This window comes from Sprattus sprattus (genome assembly GCF_963457725.1).
Source record: "Sprattus sprattus genome assembly, chromosome: 9".
NCBI classification, from domain to species: Eukaryota; Metazoa; Chordata; class Actinopteri; order Clupeiformes; family Clupeidae; genus Sprattus; species Sprattus sprattus.
The window spans coordinates 10,721,739-10,743,795 of record NC_137928.1 but is presented as its reverse complement, the minus strand read 5'-3'; the positions used below and the strand labels follow the sequence as shown (position 1 = coordinate 10,743,795).

The 22,057-nt window shown below is 45.9% G+C and overlaps 1 protein-coding gene across 1 annotated transcript in view; it reads left to right on the top strand.

The window, feature by feature from the left end:
* Positions 1-20,705, top strand: part of LOC308369830 (LHFPL tetraspan subfamily member 6 protein) — a 51,267-nt gene extending 30,562 nt beyond the window's left edge. Inside the window, exons 3-4 of the mRNA XM_080844375.1 lie at positions 15,749-15,847; positions 19,646-20,705. Coding sequence (XP_080700501.1) covers positions 15,749-15,847; positions 19,646-19,764 — 218 coding nt within the window. The 3' untranslated portion in view covers positions 19,765-20,705. The remainder of the gene's footprint in view (positions 1-15,748; positions 15,848-19,645) is intronic.
* Positions 20,706-22,057: the final 1,352 nt, after the last annotated feature.

Below are 22,057 nucleotides of genomic sequence, written 5' to 3'. Positions count from 1 at the left end.
CTCACCTTCATCGACGACTGCTTTAGAGGTGTTCGATTTTTTAAGAAGCGATTTCATATCACAACCGAGAAAGCCCCGATAAGCCATGTTTGAGAGAGCACATGCACATGCCGCTGTGCCTACAAAGAGAAACTGAAAACACCACCCCAACACCACCCCACCCCACCCCACCCCACTACACAAAAATACAGCCGTCTGTCTGCAGTGATGGGCTGATGGGATTGCCGCGGAGGCAGTTTGGGCCAGGGTGACATTGAGCTGAAGGATAAGAGGTGTGGCTGTCATTGTCGCCCCTCTCCAGCAACGAGGCAGTATATTTCCCAGGGACGGGGGGTGGTGGGGGCAGTAATGATTGCCTAGAATTCTAATGAGACTACTTCATTTGAGGGGGAGGGGTGGGAGGAGAGTTAGAGGCACGTATTCTGGCAAATATGAAGGGGGAATTTCCCTTTATGGCCTGGAAAGTTATTGCAGGTTGTAGGGAACAGAGAGAGAGGGAGAAAGAAAGAGAGAGGGAGAGAGAGGGTTAAGGAAAGAAACAGAGATAGATTGATAGAGAGAGAAGAGGGCGTGTGAACTAGAGGTTTGGGGGAGAGAGAGTAGGAGCAAATAGTTTGGGTGGATATGTATTTTTGCATTTTCCAGTGCTTGAACAGGAATCTTCACATGGGCTGTTTTTTAATCCAGCTGCTTCTTTGTATGCACAAGAGCTTGTCCGGTTATGAGGACGCTGACGGTTATCTGCGCCATCAGCGAAAAAAGGGGTAGTGTTTTTATTTCCAGTGCAAGCTCCCTTCAGATCGAGGAAGGCCAACAGGAAGGCCTTTTTCCCCAAGGTAGTTCCTCCTTCTCCATCCCTGTCTCCATCCGTCATATTTTTCTTCTCTCCTCTCCTCTCCTCTCCTCTCCTCTCCGGTCCTAACCAGCACATCCATGTCAATGGAGGCGGCGTGCATGACGGGGCGAGAGGGGGTCACGCTCGCCGCAATCCATCAGCATTCAACCGCTCAGCAGCCCCAACAGTTCATAGCCCCGCTCACTTATCCCGCGAGCACACTCCCAAATGCCACCATCCATCACAAGAGCCCAGGATTTGCTTGGATGGCTGTTCACTCCGGGGGTTGGTTTCCTGCACTGGGTTTACTCTCCACCACCTCATAGTCATCCCTCGCTCTCTCCTTCTCCCCTCACATTTGTTCTGTCTGTGTCTGTAGATCTAGCTGTCTAGCTATCCCCCCCTTTTGCTCCATTGCCATATTCTCTTTGTTCTCTCTCTATTTCTCTCTCTCTCTTTCTTTCTCTCTACCCTAGTGTTTCTCTCTCTTTTTCAGTCTCTCTCTCTCTACCCTAGTGTTTCTATCTCTCTTTCTGTCTCTCTCTCTCTCTACCCTAGTGTTTCTCTCTCTTTTTTTGTCTCTCTCTCTCTCTCTACCCTAGTGTTTCTCTCTCCCTCTCTCTCTATCTCTCTCTCTCTCTCTTTCTCTCTCTCTCTACCCTAGTGTTTCTCTCTCTCTCCCTCCCTCTCTCTTCTCTGTGAGAGTGTCTGTGTGAGTGTGGTATGTTTTAATGCTGCCACTCTCAGTCAGCACAGGTCCGGGCGCTGCTTGACAGGGTGCGTAATTAGCGGTCCTGTTTCCACTGGGCTCCAGACGCACTGGAGTGGAAAGGTTGCCTTCTCCATACGTTAATCATATAATGGCCTGCCTTTGATTTCAATCTCCAAGCAAAAAGGGGAAAGAGAGACAAACGCACACACACACACACGCACACACACACACACACAAATGAAAACCCATGGAGGGAAACGGGCACAGGAGAACAATGAGCTTTTTTGTTTGGGGCAGTGATCTAGGCATTGTTCAGTGTCTGGCTCTCATTGAGGCTTTTAATTAGCAGCAGTCAAACACTAGCCTGGAACTTTGAGTTCTTGTTTTTCTCTCTGCTTTTGGAGGCCTGAGTCTGCTGGATTGAGATCTCCAGCCAAGCTCCCTAGGTGTATGGTGTAATTTTCTAGTTGGATTCGTATGTTGTGAGGCAAGAGTTGCGCCACGGCTAAATTGCATCCAGATGTTTGTTTTCCCCTTAACAATGCACATAACAGAGGGGTGACATCAGCACTCATTCTGACAAGAAGGGAAAACTCGAGCCTCCCTGCGTATTGCTGAATGTGAAGTCTAGCACTGAGCTCAGAAACGCTTTGGTCTGAATGTGTATAGTGTGTGAATGTGTGTGTTTATGTATATGTGTGTGTGTGTGTGTGTATGTACTGTATGTGTGTGTGTGTGTGTGTGTGTGTGTGTGTGTGTGTGTACACTATGTGCGTGGGTGTATGTGTGTGTGTGTCTGTGTCCAGAGTAAAGCATCCAGAGCTAGCTGATGGATAGTAATGAAGCAGAATTACCGGTGGAAGTGGACACAGACAGGCAGGAATGCAGCTCTTTAAACAGCCAAATGTTTCACGCAACTGTCACAATCTCCATTTTAGGTCACTGTTTCTCATTTGGCGTAAGGCATCACGTCACTCCAATGTTTGAAAACAAAGGCTAATTGCACTGCTCAATCCCTCTTCTCTCATAAATAATTCAGATGAAATAATGCTTCTGGGCTGTGTCTTGCAGATATGACCCAGTCTTTGGCTCAGGCATATTTTTTTTGCTTCTGCACTGCCTGTTTAGATTCACACAAACAGTAGCCTGAGGTCTACAGTCTTCAGCTGGGTGCCATAGCGAGTCATAATGAGCGCTACCATTCCACAGCATCAGGGTGAATTCCAGAACATCCAGTAAAGATCAAACCACAAGCTGCCATAGTTACTCGCTTACATCGTCATTAGGCTGGTGAAGTGCGTTCTTCTAAACCTGGTGTGTGTGCATACCTGTTCAGACCTGATGGGGGGAAAAAAATGGAAATGAGCCCTAGTGACTATGGTTATGGCAGTGATAGTGACACACACACACTCTGAATTATATCTCTGCGTTTTACCAATCCAGGGTAGTGATACATACAGTGAAGCACACATTGAAGCACACTAACCCGGAGCAGTGAGCTGCCTTTGGCGGCGCCCGGGGAGCAGTGATTGGGGTTAGGTGCCTTACTCAAGGGCACTTCAGCCGTGGATGTGGGCATGGGAGAGCAGTGGTCTACCACTTCCCCCGCCCACATGTTTCCTACTGGTCGGGGAACGAACCGGCCACCCTACGGTTTCCAGCCCGAAACTGCCCCATGGGGACATTGTAATATGAGGACAGGGTGTGTGTTTTTGGAGGGTAGCCCTGAGCCCACATCCTTGTTAGAATCCATCCAAGGCAACTCAGAGCAGGAGAGGCAAGAGGGGAGGGGAAGAGGAGGAGGAGAGTCCATACTGGGTCAATCTGCAGTGGGATTAATTAGGCGCTTGGACGGGTGGTCTCGGAAGTGTTGAGGCAGCAAGAGCTGGGGGGGGGGGGGGGTGTTGGGGAGGTGGGTGGTGCACAGGGGCTCATGGGCGCTTGATGAAAATGCTGGGAATGCTGTGTGTGTGTGTGTGTGTGTGTGTGTGTGTGTGTGTGTGTGAGAGAGATAGAGAAAGGGAGAGGAAGACATGGGGGAGGGGGGCAGTAACTTCTGCCTGACAGTGAAGGGGTTGATGATGCCAGATCTCTGGAGAGGGAGTCTCATAGAATTGAAATCAACAGAAATATGTCAAACCTGCCACCTCCCTTACCATTCGCTCCCACTCTTGCTCTTTGCCTGTTTCCAAAAGACTCTGTCTCTCCCTCTTTCTCTCTCTACTCGTTTTGCCTCATCACTGACTTGGAAAACAATGATATGTATTGAAGCAGTCAGCTATTATTAGTCACCGGTATTCTTTTTAGCAGTTCTAGAATTCTCAGATCTTTGTTCCCGCTCCCTTGCCCAGGTTGGTTTGCATATCGGAAGCAATTATGCCGGCTCCACCAAAGGACTCTGTGGGATGAATCTCTCAAGCCCTGTCATGCATACCTGCACCATTTTCTTACATGGTTCAACCATGACGTGTCCTCAGGTTATGTTTAATTATGTTAAACTATTCCTTTGAGAGAGAATGTGATTACAGTCTGCATTGGTACATTACAGCAGGAGCTCCCAAACCTCTCCCTCTCTCTCTATCTCTCTCTCTCATTTTCTCTCTCTCTCTCTAACAGAGCTGACCTCTAAAAGATTCTGCCACCACCAGCCACATGGCTTGGGGCCTTGCATCTTTATTGTGTCAAAAAACAGTAGGCAGCAGTGAAACGTTGGTGTGAGGAAGCCCTCAAGTCCAGCAGTAGACAGCTTTAATCTTAACACGTGTGTGTGTGTGTGTGTGTGTGTGTGTGTGTGTGTGTGTGTGTGTGTGTGAAATGAATGGTTGTGTCCTATTTATTCTGTTTGGCCTATGGAATGTGATGGTTTTCCATGGACTACTCTTTCATCTGGGGTGCAGCAGGTTCTGTGGTAAAGTGTTTGTGGCCGTCATCAAAATAAAGCCACCATTGCCTTGAGCACCACAGAAATTCACAGACGCTGTTTCAACCTGTTACAGTTTAAACACAACTCTAGCATACAGCACGATGAGGCATACTCTGTTCCGAACGTCTTCTCTCTGATGGCTCAGCTATCTGGTTATCTTTCAGTTGCGATCTTTATTGCCAAACAGACATTTCTGCAGGCATTGTGGCATCCGCGCAATGAAAAAGAAGCTTAGGAAGGCAGAAAGGATTCCGATGGTAATAACTGGCGGAGGCTTTTGGGGGTAAAAAAATTGACTTGGTATGCAGACCTATTGCTAAAGCAAAAAGAATAAAACTCGTTCTACACAATGTGGTGCAGGACATAGGGGTTCAGGGAATTCAACTGGATGCCAAGTCTTTACGAGTTATGCAATCCAGTACAGCTTTAACGCTTGAGGCTATCAATTTAAATCAATAAAAACATCTCATTATCCACAGCTTGTTTAATAACCATAGGTTCTTTTTTTTTTTTTTTTTTTTAAGAACACAAAAATTCTTGTGAGAAGTCTTTGTTTGCTGGGATAAGCTGACATATCAACCCACAGAGGTCCAAAGGCCCATCTGCATATCTGGTGTTTCATAATCAACTCCTCCTCCTCATCCTCTCCTCCTCTCCTTCTCAAACCATTGCTCTGGTCGGGACAAAAGCCAATCCACAGTCACACTCTTCCAGGAGAGTCAAAGGCAGAAACCAGACACTGCCGAGCACAACCTGTGCTAAACCATCACACCACATTGCTTTGGCTTTCACCGGCTCGCTGTTATTGCTCTGACAGTCGTAAAGGTACTCAGACGGCAGAGACAAGTGGCCCAAGGAAGCACGACCCTGCCTGGCTTGCGTCAATGGAAAGTGAAGTTCCAGTCACCGGTGAAAGGAATGCTTTCTGGATGTGGTTTTTCACAAGCCTTACAGTCTGAAGCCCCGGTGTGCTAATTATGCCGTCTCTGCGAAGCCATGTCTTACGTACGCCCTCGCACTGTCTGGAGTACATTTTCACTGATTCAAGAGAGTGGGAGGCAGGATTGATTGTCGAACTGAATGACCTAACGTTACCTTCCGTTTTATTTATTTATTTGTTCATACTGTTGCAAGCTCTGGGAGCTTTAATGAGAGGTGGAGGGCTCAGCTGGCCATGGGGATGGGGTGATTGACCTGTGTGAAAGGTCCTCTGACATGAACCACATCAGCATTCATGATGCAGAAGTGCACAGCAAAAAACTACCAACACAGCAAACACCAGCAAGCTCCAAAGATTACACCCCCTGTAGGTCAGTCACCATGTCAAGAGGATTCTAGAAGGTTTCTTCACATTTAAACCCAGAGGTTCTTCAATTATCTGTTTTTACTCGGTTTTCACCTTTTGGCAGCAGTCAGGCTGATTCTCCCGACATGATCCCTCTCTCAGGCAAGTGATCTGACGAGAGCCCTGCTGAGGGTCATGGGAAATGTGCGGACCTGCTCCCGAAAACCTTCCCTCAGCAAAAGCTGGTGAAAGCGCTTTGAACCACTTCTCTTTTGTAAACCTTTCAAAGCTTCAAGAGATTCGATGCATTTAAGGCAGATGAAATGACTGGCTGAGGAATAACGTCAGTGTGATAGAGAGAGGCCTTGACACTGAGTTTTCTCAACTGTGTTGAGGTGTCAATCAAAATAGCTATAGGTCGCTTCACCAGTTTCTTTTTATGTTGTCCCGCAACTGGTGAACCGCACTGTGTAAATATACCATGAGGTTTTTTTTTTGTCATTCTCTCATGTTTGTCTCTGTCTTTCTCTCATGTTCGCTGGCATATCCAGACACCGATGTTTTAAAAACGTCAGCCCTGCGAAGGAGCCGTGACTGCATATTTATTTCTGTGGAGAGCAAGAAAAGCAGAGAGGCGGATGTTTCTCACAGACCCTCCTTACATTCCTCGGTTTTCTTTTTCCCCCCTCGAAAACATTCTTTCGATTCATTCCCATCTGACTTCTCCATTTACCCGGTGAAGAGAGAGAGAGAGAGAGAGAGAGAGAGAGAGGTGGGGGGTCTGGTCTAGTTTATAAACTCAAAGGGCAAAAATAAAGGCTAAATTGGCAATGACTGCTTCAGGCCAATCAGAGAAGAGAACAGGAAGGAGAAGAGAGTGAGAGTTTGTTTCTCACGGCTTCTCTGAGTTCTGTAACACACAAGCCCCACAATTGGTCTTCTGAAGGCTGTCAATTGAATCCCACTCGGGCGAGTTGTACTCTCTTTGACATTCCAAGATTAAAAACTGTTGGCTATTTTTGTTGTGGCTTTTGTTGTTGTTGTTGTTGTTGCTGTAACTCATTTAGCCCACTTTCTGCAGGCCCCTTCAGTTTCATCAGTAGTCTATTTTTGGCCACAATCTGCAGAGAATTCAGCAAGCTGAAAGAGCCGTAGCCAACACCTAGCCAAGTCTGTAAATCACTTTGTCAGCACACTCATTTTACAGCTGTCTGCTATCAGGCGGAAGTTTATTTTCCCACCTTAATTGATGTTTTAATTCATTGCTGGCCCCCCAAGGCCAACTGGATGATTCATTAAGTATTTGATTAGATAAACCCCGCCACCGACGCAGAGGCCCTGACGAGGTTTTGTACCGGAAGCAGATCGATGCGCACCAGGCAACCAGCTCTGCTGTAGCTCACAGCCCCGCTGGTCGGAGGCTGTAGCTGGGCTTGAGGAGTCAGGGAGGTGGGGTGGAGGGTCTGGAGATAGTGACAGCAGAACAAGGAACAAATTGAGCATGTGTCACCTGGCCATGAACACGGGTCCCTGGAGGAGGCACTGCCGATATTCGCCCGTCCTGGTGTCACAGCTCCCTGGAGCCTGAAGAGGAGATATGACACGGGGGGTGTTGAAGAGAGTGGAGACTGAAACAGTTTTCCAAAAGAAGCTCTAAAGAAAAGGGATCGTTTTTTATGCTTCTTTTCTGCACAAACGTGTGTGGGTGGGGGGTGTAGGATTTCCACTTTCTTTCATTTCAACTACTACTCTGTGAAACACAAAACATGGGGTCAAAGTGATTTGCGTGTTTTTGTTTGGACATTCCAAAGGGTCAGTTGCACAAGTGTGCGGAATCTCACTAGTACCAATGCGGAGCTTAACAATTCCCTCCGAAACGAAGAAGCACGGTGCACAGTGATATGTTGGTATTTTGTGTCAGCCTTTCAGTCTGTGATTGGTGGGGGTATGTCTTGGTCTTTTCTAAAGGGTATCTGGTTTCGTTTAGCAGGCCATGATGACTCCATTCCCAATAGGACTTGGGCCTGCAGGGCAGTGCACAGTGTGACCTGACCTCTTAGACTTCTTTGAGGGTGGGGGTCATGTTGTTCTCATGAATTGATTTGCCAGTCTTTAGCTCAAAATTCCTCGCTGTCATTTGATAGTAAAACCATGCGGCTTTCAGGCAAACGGGGGAGCATTTTACACTGTCTGGTTTTAACAAATGGAGGCCGAACAGAGTGGAGTTGAAGAGAGAATAAATAATCTGCTGTTTGTGTGCCATTGAACCGTGACCTAGCTTTCCAATTCTGGAAGCTGACAGCCCTTTCTCAGACTGGTGTGGACAGCTGTTATCAGTATAAATACACATTTTATCTGTTGGAGAGCGAAAGGGAGCGAGAAAACACCTCACTAGTCCTCAGAGCTAGAGGAGATTAAACAGCCCACGCTTTTGACACACTATCACTCTGATGTTCACAGCTTGCTTTCACGAGGCACCTTCCCACAGCACCCCAAAAACTTTCCCACCGATTTACCCCTCCCTATCTCCGCTCTCTTCCCATCAACTCCCCCCCCCCCCCCCCCCTCATCAACCTTCAGATCCTTTTCATCAGGCTCCCAGAATGCTTTGCATGCTCCCACGGGATAAGAGAAGAGCGTTCAACATCGATAAACAGGCAGCAGTAAAACTCCTTGTGGTGATGCCGCCTTTATCCGGTTAAAACTAGAAAAGGGGAGTAAATGCAGTCATATAAACATCTGGGAATCTGGGAAGCACAGCACGTTGACAGACTTGAATCTGAATCTGATGGACGGCTGAGCTCGGAATGAAATGGGCTTAACAGTACAGGGAAGCGTTGATAAGAAGTCAATTTTCTCTAAACAGATCATTACGGGCTGGCGAGCCACTTACAAAAGTGTGATTGCTTTTTTTTTCCACGTCATGATCGTAATCACAGTATGTCAAAAGGAGCAGATGGATTGAATCATGTCTACTATAAGCTAAAGCTGCTAGTTTCTCATTTGAATTTCATTGAGGCTTTTAAACAATACTGGGAATGTTTTTCTGACCCCAGATAAAAGAAAATGAAAATAATAATAACAATAAAGCACCCTAAACCAGATTGCTTGAGACCCAGGGATTCGGTGGAGTTTTAATAGGATTATAGTGGAGGTCAGAGTTTACATTGTGCATGTGACTAACCTCAGAATTCCAAGGATGCAGCTTAAATAGGCTTTGCTTGATGTTCTTTCCAAACTGCCTTTTTCTGCGGGGCGATAGGGGGAATTGTGTCTAGACAACTGCATGCATGAATGCATCTTTTTCATATCAGCAATGAAAATATATGAAATATAAAAATTGAACAAAGTCCATTTATTATCTGATCTGATACAGCCATTGTTTGTTGAGCTGTTGTCAAATGGCACTCCTGATACATTGATATTCATGCAAAGTTTTGATAGTAGGGTGTTTCAATTCCCTTATCTTGCTACACTGTCATTCCTTCTTTCTCTCACGCTCTAACTCCCCTTTTTTCTCTCTTTCTCTCTCTCTCTTTCATTCCCTCTCTCTCTACCTCTGGAGGATAGACAGAGCTTGTCTGACTAGTTTATTCAAATCTGACTGTCAATTTGTTTCTCTCTTCCTGCTCTGCCTCATAGGGCTGTCTTCTCAGCACCTCGTCTCCTTTCTCTCTCTCTCTCCCTCTCTCTCTCTTTCTTTCTCTCTTTCTCTCTCTCTCTGTCTCATCTCTCCACTCTTTCACCAACTCTCCTAAAGCCGGGGTCTTCCTTCCAGCCGGGCACCAACCCGGACCATTCACGCCGTGCCATTCTCTCATCACCAAAACCTCAGCCAGGCCCCTTTTCCTTCCTCTCTTTTTTGTTCTACTGCCCTTTCTTTTATCCCTTCGGGGCCCTTTGAATAATAATAAAAACGTGAATGCCCTTTGTGTGGGGGCGCGAATCCGGGGCACAGAACTCCTGAATCGCCACTGGCGGGGACGAGGACAAGGAGCGGATGACAAAAGGCACTCCCACTATAGCCCTCTAAGGGTTTCACACGGGACAGGCTTTTGGCATTCAGACAATGGGGGGGCCCTTGGCAGTGATAGAAAGGCAGCCCCCACCTGGGCCTAACCATCCCTGAGCTGGATGAAGATCTCACCTGCCTCGCAGTTCCACCCATGTCCCTGTGAGGGGTCGTAAAATAGACACAGTGGGGGGGGCCGTGCTCAACGAACATACCGAGTCTAGTTGAAAAGAACTATTCGCCGACAAGGGCCGACAAGCTTCAAAGGAATATTTTCGCAGTCAAAAATCCACCTTTAAACAATGATTGTTCATGTTATAGATATTAGTTAATGACGTGTCGTTATTCATGTCATAAAATCGAATTAGCCTAAAATTAGCGGTAGCGCCGGTAAGACATGGCAGCCAGCTCAGGCGCCCGTCTGTAATTATAACAACCCATTCAATCACCTGAGGCCTCTAGCAGGAGAAGCCTGAATTTATCTCCACTGGCCCCCCTAGTGGGAAAGACTGCCCTGATTTGTATTTGCGAAGTGTTTGAGGAGTGTTTAATTACTGGTTGGAGCGGCAGACTCCTGACTCGAGACCGGAGCTGAGTGAACAGAGCAAGGAGAGAGTGAGAGAGAGAGAGAGATGGAGGGAGAAGCAATCAGAGAGATCTGAGCAGGAATTAAATGGGAAAAAGGACTCATTAATGCAGACACTGAAGGAGATATCGAGCCTTGCCTAATGGTGAACAGTAATGGAACCCCCCCACTTTCCAGTTGATGGACCAGTTTTACACTTGCGGCATTGATGTGCATTGAACCCGCTCCTCTTGGAAAACTCACTCCAACTTCAGCTGGCAACCGGGCGCTCGTTCAGTCTATCCTCTCCATCCTCTTCTCTACCCACTCACCCCATTCTTCTGGACAGCTGTCAACCATCTCCTCCGCCAGGCCAGTTACTATGGAAACCGCCTCCGTTAGCCCACGCGCTAAAACTGCCGCCCGCCGCGGAAAGTGGACCATGAAACAGTAAGCGGCGCAATAACGGAAATTAATGTAGCAAGCAGCCTCTACATACAATGCTATACAGCCACGGAAAGTATCCTAAAACCGAGCCGTTTCGGTTGGCGGATTACATCAATTTTGCTCGATTTACTTTCAAGTGACGTAAGTGCGTACTTCACAGTAGACAATGGCAATTTAGATTATAGCTATTGACGGGAACTCAGCATGAAAGTGTGGGGTTGGTTAAGGCCACATGGTTGTCTTCCAAAGGGTCAGAAATACAGGGTTTGTGGATCTGTGGATCTGTGGCGACTAGCTTTCATTGCCCTGTTTAGGGCTTAACTGAAAACCAAAGCACCTCTTTGCAGTTGTCAAACCCTCTCTGAAACGGACGTATTTCAACTCTGTGTGGGAGTAGTAAAGCCAGCAGCTCCGGCTGTCGCCCATTCCAGCAGTGTTAATTGCAGCCAGATCTCAGTGTTGATGGGATTGGAATGACTGACTGGAAGACCCACAGCTGTGTTGTTTTTGTCGAGCAGATGTGTGAAAACACAAACCGCATTCAAATGGAGTTGTGAAGTGACATTTCAGAGTGGATGCCTCAGAAATCACCCTGCATGATTTTACCTAATGTAATTTCATAATAAAAACTTTAAAACTAGGTTAGTCTACTTACAACAGACCTATTGTCCCAAATAATGTTTTCGTTATGTATCAAAACGTTCTCAAAAGTGTACTGTAGTGTAGTGTGATTGCTATGAACCAGGATCTCTAATTGATGATGCATGATTTCCCTTAGCGTTGACAAAAAAAGCGTACTCGGTTCGGTCCCATCAAAGCTTCACTTCAGGGTAATCTCTCAAGCGTTTTCAGAAGCACACGGAGCCTGAAGTAGGCTTCGAGCGAGAAGGGACCTGCCTCGGTGCCAGCACCACATTGTCCACGTTGGCAGTGTGGGCAAAGCAGTCACGGAAGTGGCCTGAAAAAAGGACAAAAAAAACAGCACGCTTTGCTGCCACTGACCTTGTTCTCACCACCCTCTCGCCCCCTCGTGCCCCTTCCCCTATCCACCCCCCATCCTCTCCTTTTTGGCATGTTGGCATGTAAACATATGCGTGCGCGGTGGCTGTTTCCATTCTTGGTAATCTTCTTCCACCTCCCCGTCTTGCCACCCCACCCCCACCTTCCTCGCTCACCACCACCACCTTTTTCCATCTCTCGGAATGAGAAGTGTGGAGGATGGGATTTTTTGCAGCTTTAAGAGCGAGCAATAAAGGCAGCTCAAACAAGCAAGCACGGAATAAGACAGCCCGCACGGTATGGCAGCAATGTATTCATTTCACATAGATTCCTTTTTTTTTCTTTTGCCCACATTTTTTGGGTGTAAACCACTACGGCTTTGCTTACACAACGGCACAAGTTTATTTAAGTGCAAAGCTGCGGAGGGGGTTAGCGCGCGCTTCAGACCTATATGGCACAGGAGACACACTGTTTGAGACTTCATCTCCGAGATCCACATGGCTTAGCCGCCATGAGGAACAAAAGACTCTCGGGGGATTACATCATAGCATTCCTTTCGGATACAGCAGCATTTTCCCCTCATCCTTGTGTTTCAGAGTTTGATTTGTATAGCAGATGCTTGACTCATCAGACTTTTGGATGGTGGAAAGTATTCACATAGATATGTGAAGTGACAGGTTTTTTTTTTCGCATTTTTTTTTTTTTAACTAATGAGTTAAAAAAGTTCTTTCTCAAGTCTGCCGACCCGATGAATAAAGCATGTGGATGATGAGGCAGGGGGAAGGACGGATGAAAGTTCTGGCACGTGATGTTCCCTCCTGATGAGCTACCTATCCATCCTTTCCTTCCTCACCTTTCTTCTAAGTGCCTGGCACCATGCAAAAGGGAATGAATGAGTAGGACATTCTCCTGTGCCACTTGGCTGACATCCTGGAGGGTCTCTTTCTCGCTCTCTCTCTCTCTCTCCCTCTCTCTCTCTCTCTCTCTCTCCCTTTCTCTCTCTCTATCTCTCTCTCTCTCTCTCTCTCTGTCCCTCTGTTTCTGAAGGGTGCCGAGCCATGCTCCCTGTTGCCTTTGTTTCACTTGCACCGCCCTCAGGCATTTCTAACCGATTAGATGCTTCCTTATCTTCCTGGCATTGCTCAGAACTTAAAAGAGAATCCATGATTTTGTTTAATATTCAGTATGAATACATTACCATCACAACATGCTCTTCTAACAGCTACAAATTCACACCGCAGTATCTCAGCAGACGAACGGATTATATAACCCACCCAACCCCCAAAAAAAACGATGCCAGAAAAAAAAAGTTTTCTTTTCTCACTCAACAGGAAGGCTACAAGGGAGAGATAGGCTACATCAGCTCACCCAAACCTAGCTTCTCTACTCACTGACACCCCCACCCCACCCCACCTCACCCCCTCACACCCCCGGAAAAAATCCTAGTCCTTTGATGCTGCTTCCTCCTCTGCATCCTCAGTGCAAAGAACATCCACAGTTCAAAACCAGACCTCCTTAGAGCACTGAGCGCCCAAACAGGGCACTGATTTTAAGGATGGGTGGATGGCGAAGACAGGGCTCCGCTACATCAAAAAGCGAGAGATCAACAGAAGAAAAGAAAGCAAGAGAGAGAGAGAGAAACAGAGAGCAGCTATGTTCTTTCCTCTGATCCCTGACTGTTAATGACTCAGACCTACATAGAATCCTCCTTGCTTTTCATCAGGAAATGTCAGTGAATTAAAACGCATTGATTTTAATCCACATGGCAGACTGAAAAAAATGGAGACTGGTGTCACAAAGAATGAGAGCCATTCATGAGGAAACTTCAGTTATTAATGGCTATCGATCCACAGGCACAGGAGAATGCGTGAATAAGATTTGGTCCGATGCGGAGCGCCGCTCTCGAGATGTCAGGAGTCGCAAAGTGTATGTGAGAGCGGGTGCAACGTCATGGAGGGATAGACAGTATCCTGGGGATGTCAGTCAAAGCTGAGAGTCAGTCACAGCTGTAGTTAGCGGTGTAGCTTTAGTTAGCGGTGTGGCCAGTGTTAGGGAATCACTAAGCTGTCTCAAGGGATTCACAGAACTGTCTTCTTTTCCCCCCCCTTCTTTTCAGTGAGAAATAGCAGACTCGGAGATAGTCAGCATTACATTTTTGCCACTGTGCAAACATAATTGGGCCCATACGCTATGATTGCTTCTCGCACAAATCCTCAGAGAGTTTAGGCACGCACAAGTTTTGATGCCTCTTCCTCAAACTCCTCCACAAATAGATGTGGTGTGTGGTTATTTATCTATTCCTTGTGAACCCCCCACGGGATTTGGAGAGCGGTGTTTGTAAATTACCAGGGTTGCGGATCTGTCGCAGACACTCTCTCACTCTCTCTCTTTCTCTCTCGCCCGCTCGGAGAGCTGTGCCTGCATTAATTACGGCAAATGGGTGTGTGTGTGTGTGTGTGTGTGTGTGTGTAGGGTGGGCTTTTGGATGTTTGTGTTTCTAAAGAGCGTGTATTTCAGTCTGCATTCAGTATTCAGTGCAAATGAATTGACAGGTGCTGTAAGACACCATGCTTTCACTTTAGCAGGTGTAAAATTGCAAACATTAGGATTGGGAGCATCGCATTCTTGGGTGGTAACTGGTGTGAAGTTGAGTGTGTGTGGGTGTATGTGTGTGTGTGTGTATATGTGTGTGCGTACGCCTTAGATGAAATGGAATTTGTGTGAGTGTTTAAATGAAAGAGTCTGTGTTATCTGTATTGGTACAAGAGACATGGAGAGGTAGAGCGTGTGTGTGTGTGGGTTTCCAGGTGTCTAGTAGAAAATGACTGTGGCAAGCGAGTGAAAGAGAGTGTGTGCATATGTTTTTATGTATTTATGTATTTGTATGTGTATTTGGGAGACGGTCCTCTCATAAATTCCCTCATTTGCTCCCAGTAGGTCTCACAGATGCCCCCCTCACAAACACACACACACACACACACTGGTTGAGCCTAGTTCCCCGGCAAAGCGACAGTGGCGATTAATTCCACCTCGTTATCTTTGACCGGCTGCAGTAAGGCCGCGCCACTGGCTGACGGGGGTAATCAGTCCACACCCGCACCCACCAACCCACACCCGCCAAAAAACAACACACACACACACAGACACACACACACACACACACACACACACATACTAACTGTTCCTCTCCTCCAGACTGATAGCCAAGCAAAAGGCAAATTGGCAAGGATTAAGCTAATGTGATCGCAAAGCCACTTACTGTGGGACCCACAGGCCAACACTGCCCTGCCTCCAGCTGCAGCTGCTGCTCGCCCTGGAAGCGTGGCTCTCTTTCTCTCAATCACACACACACACACACACGCACACACACACACACACACACACACGCACACACGCACACACACACACACACACACACACACACACACACACACACGTAGACACAGGGGGGGCCTGAAACCTCTGGCTGCCGGTGACAAGTCGAGGGCTCCCCTGGGTCAACCTCCGCTGTGTCACCACAGTCTTGTGTGTTTGTGGGCAATGTAAGGGCCAGTTTATTGGCCCCGGCCGTCTGGCTCTAAGACATAATGCTGTAATGAAAAAGATGACAGGCATTGCATCAGCGCATTGCCAAGATGCAAAGAACAGGGGCGCATGTGTGTGTGCCAGGGTTCACAGAGGTGCCACTGGCACGGGTCTGAAGTTATCCATCATCTTGGGCATCTGAAGTCACGGCTTGTTCGAAGTTGAGCTCTGGCTTGGAGATAAATGGCTTTTTTTGGTGTGTGTGTGTGTGTGTGTGTGTGTGTGTGTGGAGGAGGGGGGGGGGGGTCTGAGATCTGGCTGAGATCTCACTGTCTCAAAGGCATTTACTAAAGCTTTTGCATAATTTACCTTTATCTTCCAACTGAGACCATAACTCTCTTTCTCTCTCTCTCTCTCTCTCTCTCTCTCTCTCTCTCTCTCTCAGGACTCTTAATCGGCTCTGGGTGTGCTCTCTATCCGCTGGGCTGGGACAGTGAGGAGGTCCGGCAGACGTGCGACAACAAATCCGACCAGTTTGTGCTCGGTAAGACCACCACCACCCCTACACTTCATCTCAGCGCATGAACAACAAAAGACAACAAACAAAAACAACAAACCACCCGAGTCAATCTGACCACAGGCATTCACGCATCAGACGAATATCTAGTATGATTGCACTCAACAAATGATCCAAATAAAGAGTGATCAAGGTCTTCAACAGTGATCAAGTGTAAAGGGATGAAAGGGACTCTACAAGACAACAAGAGAGAGGCCGGGAAATAGAGAAACTAATGGGCTTGTTCTCAATCAGTACGTGTACTGAAAATCATGTAAGGTGCTTATATTATAGGAGAACACTCACCTCTAGCAATCTGTAGTTTCCAGCATAGAAAAATACATGAACACCCAGGCTTCCCATTGTGTAAAAGTGTTACAATGGTGTTGTCCAATTTTCAGTCAATTCCTTCTAGTGAGAGAGAATGGCCTGGTGCTTCAGGCAAGTGGTCCTGGTGGATGATCTTATTATAATGGCAACACGTCATATACTCCATAGGGTTCTTTCCTTTATACTGTGCCCAAAGGCTCCATCGCAAAGAGGAGCAGGATTTAGACAGGATTCAGTGAGATTGAATGGAGGGCTGTGAACAATCAAACACATCTCAACAATCTTTGGGGGGAAAAGAAAACTACAGGACCAAAGGAAATTGTGCGATTTAGTTATTTTTAATACCTCTATATTCAGACTTTATACTCCCCTATGAACACCTCTTGCACAACTGTTCATTGTCAAAAAATCCACCAGTAATTGTCTAATCAAACAATTAGATGTACACTAAAAGTACACTAATGATTTAGATTACACACTAAATAAATTATACACTAATTGCCCAGTGTATCATCATGGGATCTTCACAACAACAGAAACTTAACAGGCTTGACCAGGCAGATTATGTTATGATAAGAATGGCTCTTCAGGAGCAATCTGGTCCAGTCTGTCCCACTCTGAATGAGACTCTGCCACAGGCCCATATATGGCCTTGCTCCTTGTGTGTGTGTGTGTGTGTGTGTGTGTGTGTGTGTGTGTCTGTGTGTGTCTGTGTGTCTGTGTGTCTGTCTGTGTGTGTGTGTCTGTGTGTGTGTGTGTGTGTGTGTGTGTGTGTGTGTGTGTGTGTGTGTGTCTGTGTGTCTGTATGTGTGTGTGTGTCTGTGTGTGTCTGTGTGTCTGTGTGTGTGTGTGTGTCTGTGTCTGTGTGTGTGTCTGTCTGTCTGTCTGTCTGTCTGTCTGTCTGTCTGTCTGTCTGTCTGTCTGTCTGTGTGTCTGTGTGTGTGTGTGTCTGTGTGTGTGTTTAGGCGCGTATCTGTATGCATCACATGTGTGCTGCAGATGTTGTCTGTGTATATGCCATTGAAATCCAAATAAGAAATATGGAAAGAATGTGTGAACCTGTGTGCATACATGTGTCTGCACATTTGCATGTAAAGTATGTGTGTGTCTGTGTGTGTGTGTGTGGGGGGGGGGGGGGGGGGGGAGTGCATCTGGGTGGAATAATACTTACAAAGGAAACTCTGCCATGCTCTGATGCTGGGCTCACATCTTGGGAAAGTCCTTTGATCTTTTTCAGTATGAAACCCTGTGGAAATAGACCCAGAGGTGCCTTGCTTCTCATCCTCTTCCTCTTCTCCTTCTTCTCATTCCTTTCATGCATGCAACCAGGTGAAAAAAAAGACATTTGCCCTGTGATAGTTATTCTTGGAGCAGCCAGAAATGAACGCATCAATCTTTTTCATAGGTCTATTTTGTTGCTAGGAAGGAAGGAAAGCTGTGTTTTAAATATTCATAAAAATGTTTCAGAGAAAATGAAGTAGTTCTATCATTGAAAGGAAGAAAATGGGGTGGGGGGGCATATTAAGTTTTCACCACTTGCTTATTGCATCATGAAAAGAACAATTGAAATTTTAGAATGCAGTTGTGTCTTCAAATTTACGTTCTGAGGGAGGGAAATAGCCCTTTATGAAAGGTGATTTATTTCAGGGCACACTTTCCATCTTTGTATTTATTCGTTCCTTTCAACTACCTGCATTCATACAAAATGCATTTTCTCGGTGGAAACTTCCTGGTTTGGGCCCCTTGCCAACGCACGGACAGGCTCTATCAATCCTCCTGGCACGCAAAGCACTGTGCCGCAGTGACAAATATCAGCCTCTTTATCAACATGGTAGACTCCCTTTAAAAAGAACTTTGTGCTTTTCTTGAGCCGAACAGCCAACTTAAAGGGCCACTGAGAGCACTGAGAGATCTCTCCAAGAGCTGGACTTCAGAGAGGGCCCCCCAGAGATCAGCTGTAATTGCTGGCCTCAGTGTTGGGGTGAGCGCAGAGAGAACCAAGAGCTGGACTTCAGAGAGGGGCAGTTTGAACCCCCCCAGAGAACAGCTGTAATTGCTGGCCTCTGAGTTGGCGTGAGTGCAGACAGAACCAACCATCAGGGAAGATCTTAACTGGCTTGTCATTTTGTCTTGGAGCCAGTTGGCTGGATAGGCAGTCACAACTAAACCTGTGGGGACTGCATGCATGGACGTTTCGTGGAAGGATGAAAGTAATAACATTTAAGATCATTTTCTGTTTGTTAAGCTTTTGTTTATTTCGTCCATGGCAACGTTAGGGTTTGTTAGCGCCTCCATAGTCTCGCAATTGAAAATTTGAAGACTTACCCCGGGGTACATTCCATGGCACAATTTTCTTTATAAAGGGTGTATATATATTCTCATTCCTCTCATAGTGGCAGTGGTGCAGTGAGTTGAGAGCTAATCCCCCCCTCCCTCTCTCTATGTCACTCTCTCTCTCTTCCTCTCTTTCTCTCCCTCTCTTTATCTGTTGTTCCTTCTCCCTCTGGGAAGAACAGAAGCTGAAAGCTTGTGACAAATTTAGCTAAAGTCTCTGGTATGTGTGCGAACCTCCAGGACTGTAAACATATGCTATACACTGTTGAGTAATACACGTGAACTCTACGGTCCGTCTCTTCCCGTGAGCCACACTGCTGTTTTGTGTAGTGTGTGTGTGTGTGTGTGTGTGTGTGTGTGTGTGTGTGTGTGTGTGTGTGTGTGTGTGTGTGTGTGTGTGTGTGTGTGTGTGTGTGTGTGTGTGTGTGTGTGTGTGTGTGTGTGTGTGTGTGTGTGTGTGTGTGTGTGTGTGCATGTATTTTCCATTCCAATAGAGCTAGCATTACCATGAAACCAGTTACTCTATAGGAGGCTGTGGCAATTCCAGATTCGGTCATAAATGCCTGCTCACAATGCAGCAGGTATTACATATAAATCCCTCAAAACACATTTAGCTCACAGAGCTGTCTAATGCCACCACACATACATCCAAATGCCCTGCACATGAACAAGAAATTACATACATGCTCCGCTGCCACAGGAGAGGCAGGTTTTCAATGAAATATAGATTCGGCCACACTTTATAATCCGTTTGAAATGAAACATGAATCTGAGCTGCCTCTCTCTCTCTCTCTCTCTCTCTCTCTCTCTCTCTCATTCCCTCTCTACCTCCCTCTCTGGATCCCTCCCTCTCTCTCTCTCTCTCCCTCTCTGGATCCATCCCTTTCTCTCTCTCTCTCTCTCTGACTCTCTCTCTCTCTCATTCCTTTCTCCCTCCCTCTCTGAATCCCTCCCTCTCTCTCTCTCTCTCTAAATTCAATTCAAAGGCTTTATTGGCATGACTGCATACAATACAACGTTGCCAAAGCATGTTTACATAAAATGTACAATCACAATTAATACAAATAAATAATAATAATAATAATCAAACAAATCTCTCTCTCTCTCTCTCTCTCTCCCCAGGATCCTGTCAGATCGGCTGGGCATACTACTGCACAGGAGCGGGGGCAGCCTCGGCTATGCTGCTGTGTACTTGGCTGGCCTGCTTTGCTGGGAAGAAGCAGAAGCAGTACCCATACTAGAGCAGCCAGCCGGGGAGAGAGAGAGGCTGTGAAGTGACAAAACACAGCCACGGGCGGCACTGAGGCAGAGCTAGCAAGCACGAGAGGCACAACTCAAAAAGCGTGTATGTGTGTGTGTTTGTGTGTGTTTGTGTGGGTGTCTGTCTGTCTGTCTGTCTCTTTTTGTGTATGTGTGTTTTAGAGAATCTGTGTGTCAGACAAACGGGAGAAAAAAGTGAGGGTGAGGGAGAAAAAGAAGAGTGTGAGTGTGTGTTTGTTTGTTGTATAAATCAGGGACACACACTAAAGGCAAGATTCTCCACAGCCCTGACTTGTCACAGGGCTCCTTGCATACGACGACGCCTAGGCTGCCTCCAACGAGTACGAGAAGGAGCCGTGCGGCAACACAACAATGTGTCGTCTGAACAGACTGCCTTCTAAAGCAGTTCAACTACAAGGACAACCACTTCAGCAACTAAACAAAAGAAAAAAGCGAAAAAAATGTTAAAGGACCAATTTTTTCTTTTCTGTATCACTGTCAAGTAACTCTTTTGAACTAGTGTTTTTTCGTTTCACTTTCATCTTGCTGGTTGGTGAAGTTCTAGTGGTAGTGTGCCCTGTGACAAAGAGAAAAGAAAAATGACTTTGTTGTTATTGTGGAGTGCCCCCCCCCCCCCCCCCTTTATATACCCTACACATATATTTTATTTTTAGCATATATCTGCCTTACGTGCATCATTTAAATGCAATAATCTCCATAGTATACAACCCAGATGTAGGTCAATAACCTAATCATAATGTTTATCGGTTGATGTATGCTATAGGTATGTATATGTTGTGTTTGACAATGTATGTATCATATGAGCATACACATTTTTGTACAAAGAAAATGAAAAAATATGAAGCCATTTATTGTTTTTTTTTTTTGTTGTGTTTGTAAATAAACACTGTTTATTATGGTTGACTTTGCCATGTTATTTAGCTTTGATTGACTCTCCACTCCTGTTCCACTGTAGGTTATGCAAATCCTGCTTTGCACAAAAGGAATATATATATCGCCTTGACAACAAGAGCATTTCTCTCATTAGGTTATGGGAGCAGCTTAGATCTGAGAAACAAATATGGTAGTGCTGATTTGCTCTCACAAAAAGGGTTTCACATTAGGAGTGACGGGGGAGCTGAAATTATGTCCCCAATTCAGTTTCAGATTCTTCTGAGATCCAAGTTGACTGAGATCAAATTTATGAGATACATTTATGTCCTTTTGCAGGATGTTGCTTGGATATATTATAAACACAGCCTGGTAAGCCAGCAGTGATCCTGTAAATGATAAGTATGCTGCAGCAGACTATAACTACAGTGGCTTGCAAAAGTGTTCAACCCCCATAAAAACCATCACCATTGTCACAATTACAAAAGATACTTACACAAAATGTCCCAATTAGTATTTGTATTGTTGACATGTATGCTGTAGTAAATTTAAGGCAAATAAGTGATTTGACCTTCAAAATAAATACATAAAAAACTGAAATATACTACATGCAAAAGTAGTCAAACCCCTGTGCTTTTGATTTCCAAATTAAGGTAGATGACAAACTATTCACAAATGATACAAAAGTGCCACTTATTTGTCCATAACTGATCATAATTTGGAATTACCTATGAGTGGGTAAAGTAGAGATTATCTAAAAGAATCAATCACTTATCTAAGGGCCCTCAGCCTGGATGTGATGTCACAGAGGGAATGAAGACTGAAGAGACATGGTGATTCAAATGCTTAAGTGAGGGGGAAAACTCCAAGAAAGTATCCAAGTGTTGTGATGTCCAAATGAGCTCCACTGGATCTGTATGAATAATGTGGAAGTTGCCTCACACCACCTAGATGCTTTGTAGAAAAGTCTGTCCCCCAAACCAATCATCCAAGGAAAATATTAGCTGGTGGCAGAGGGTACCACTAACCACACGTCACCCCAGACAATCTACAAAGTTCAGTGACTTGAAATGGGGTGCAGCATCCATAACATTAGACTCTACTGAAGGGTGGCAAAGAAAATATCGTCATAGAAGATCTACATTGAAACATGTTTGGAGGTTGCCTCAGATATGGGAAAAGTGTTATGGTCATATGAGACCAATAAAAAGCTTTTCAGCCAATCCTCAAAGTGCTATATGTGACTACAGGAGCTGAGAAGCCTTTTACAATTTAAGGGATGATGAATGGAAATAATGTCCCCAATGTGACAAGACAAACAGTTGGAGTCTGATGTAAAACTACAGTATGTATGGGAGAGGGATAGCCAGCCAGTAGGACAAT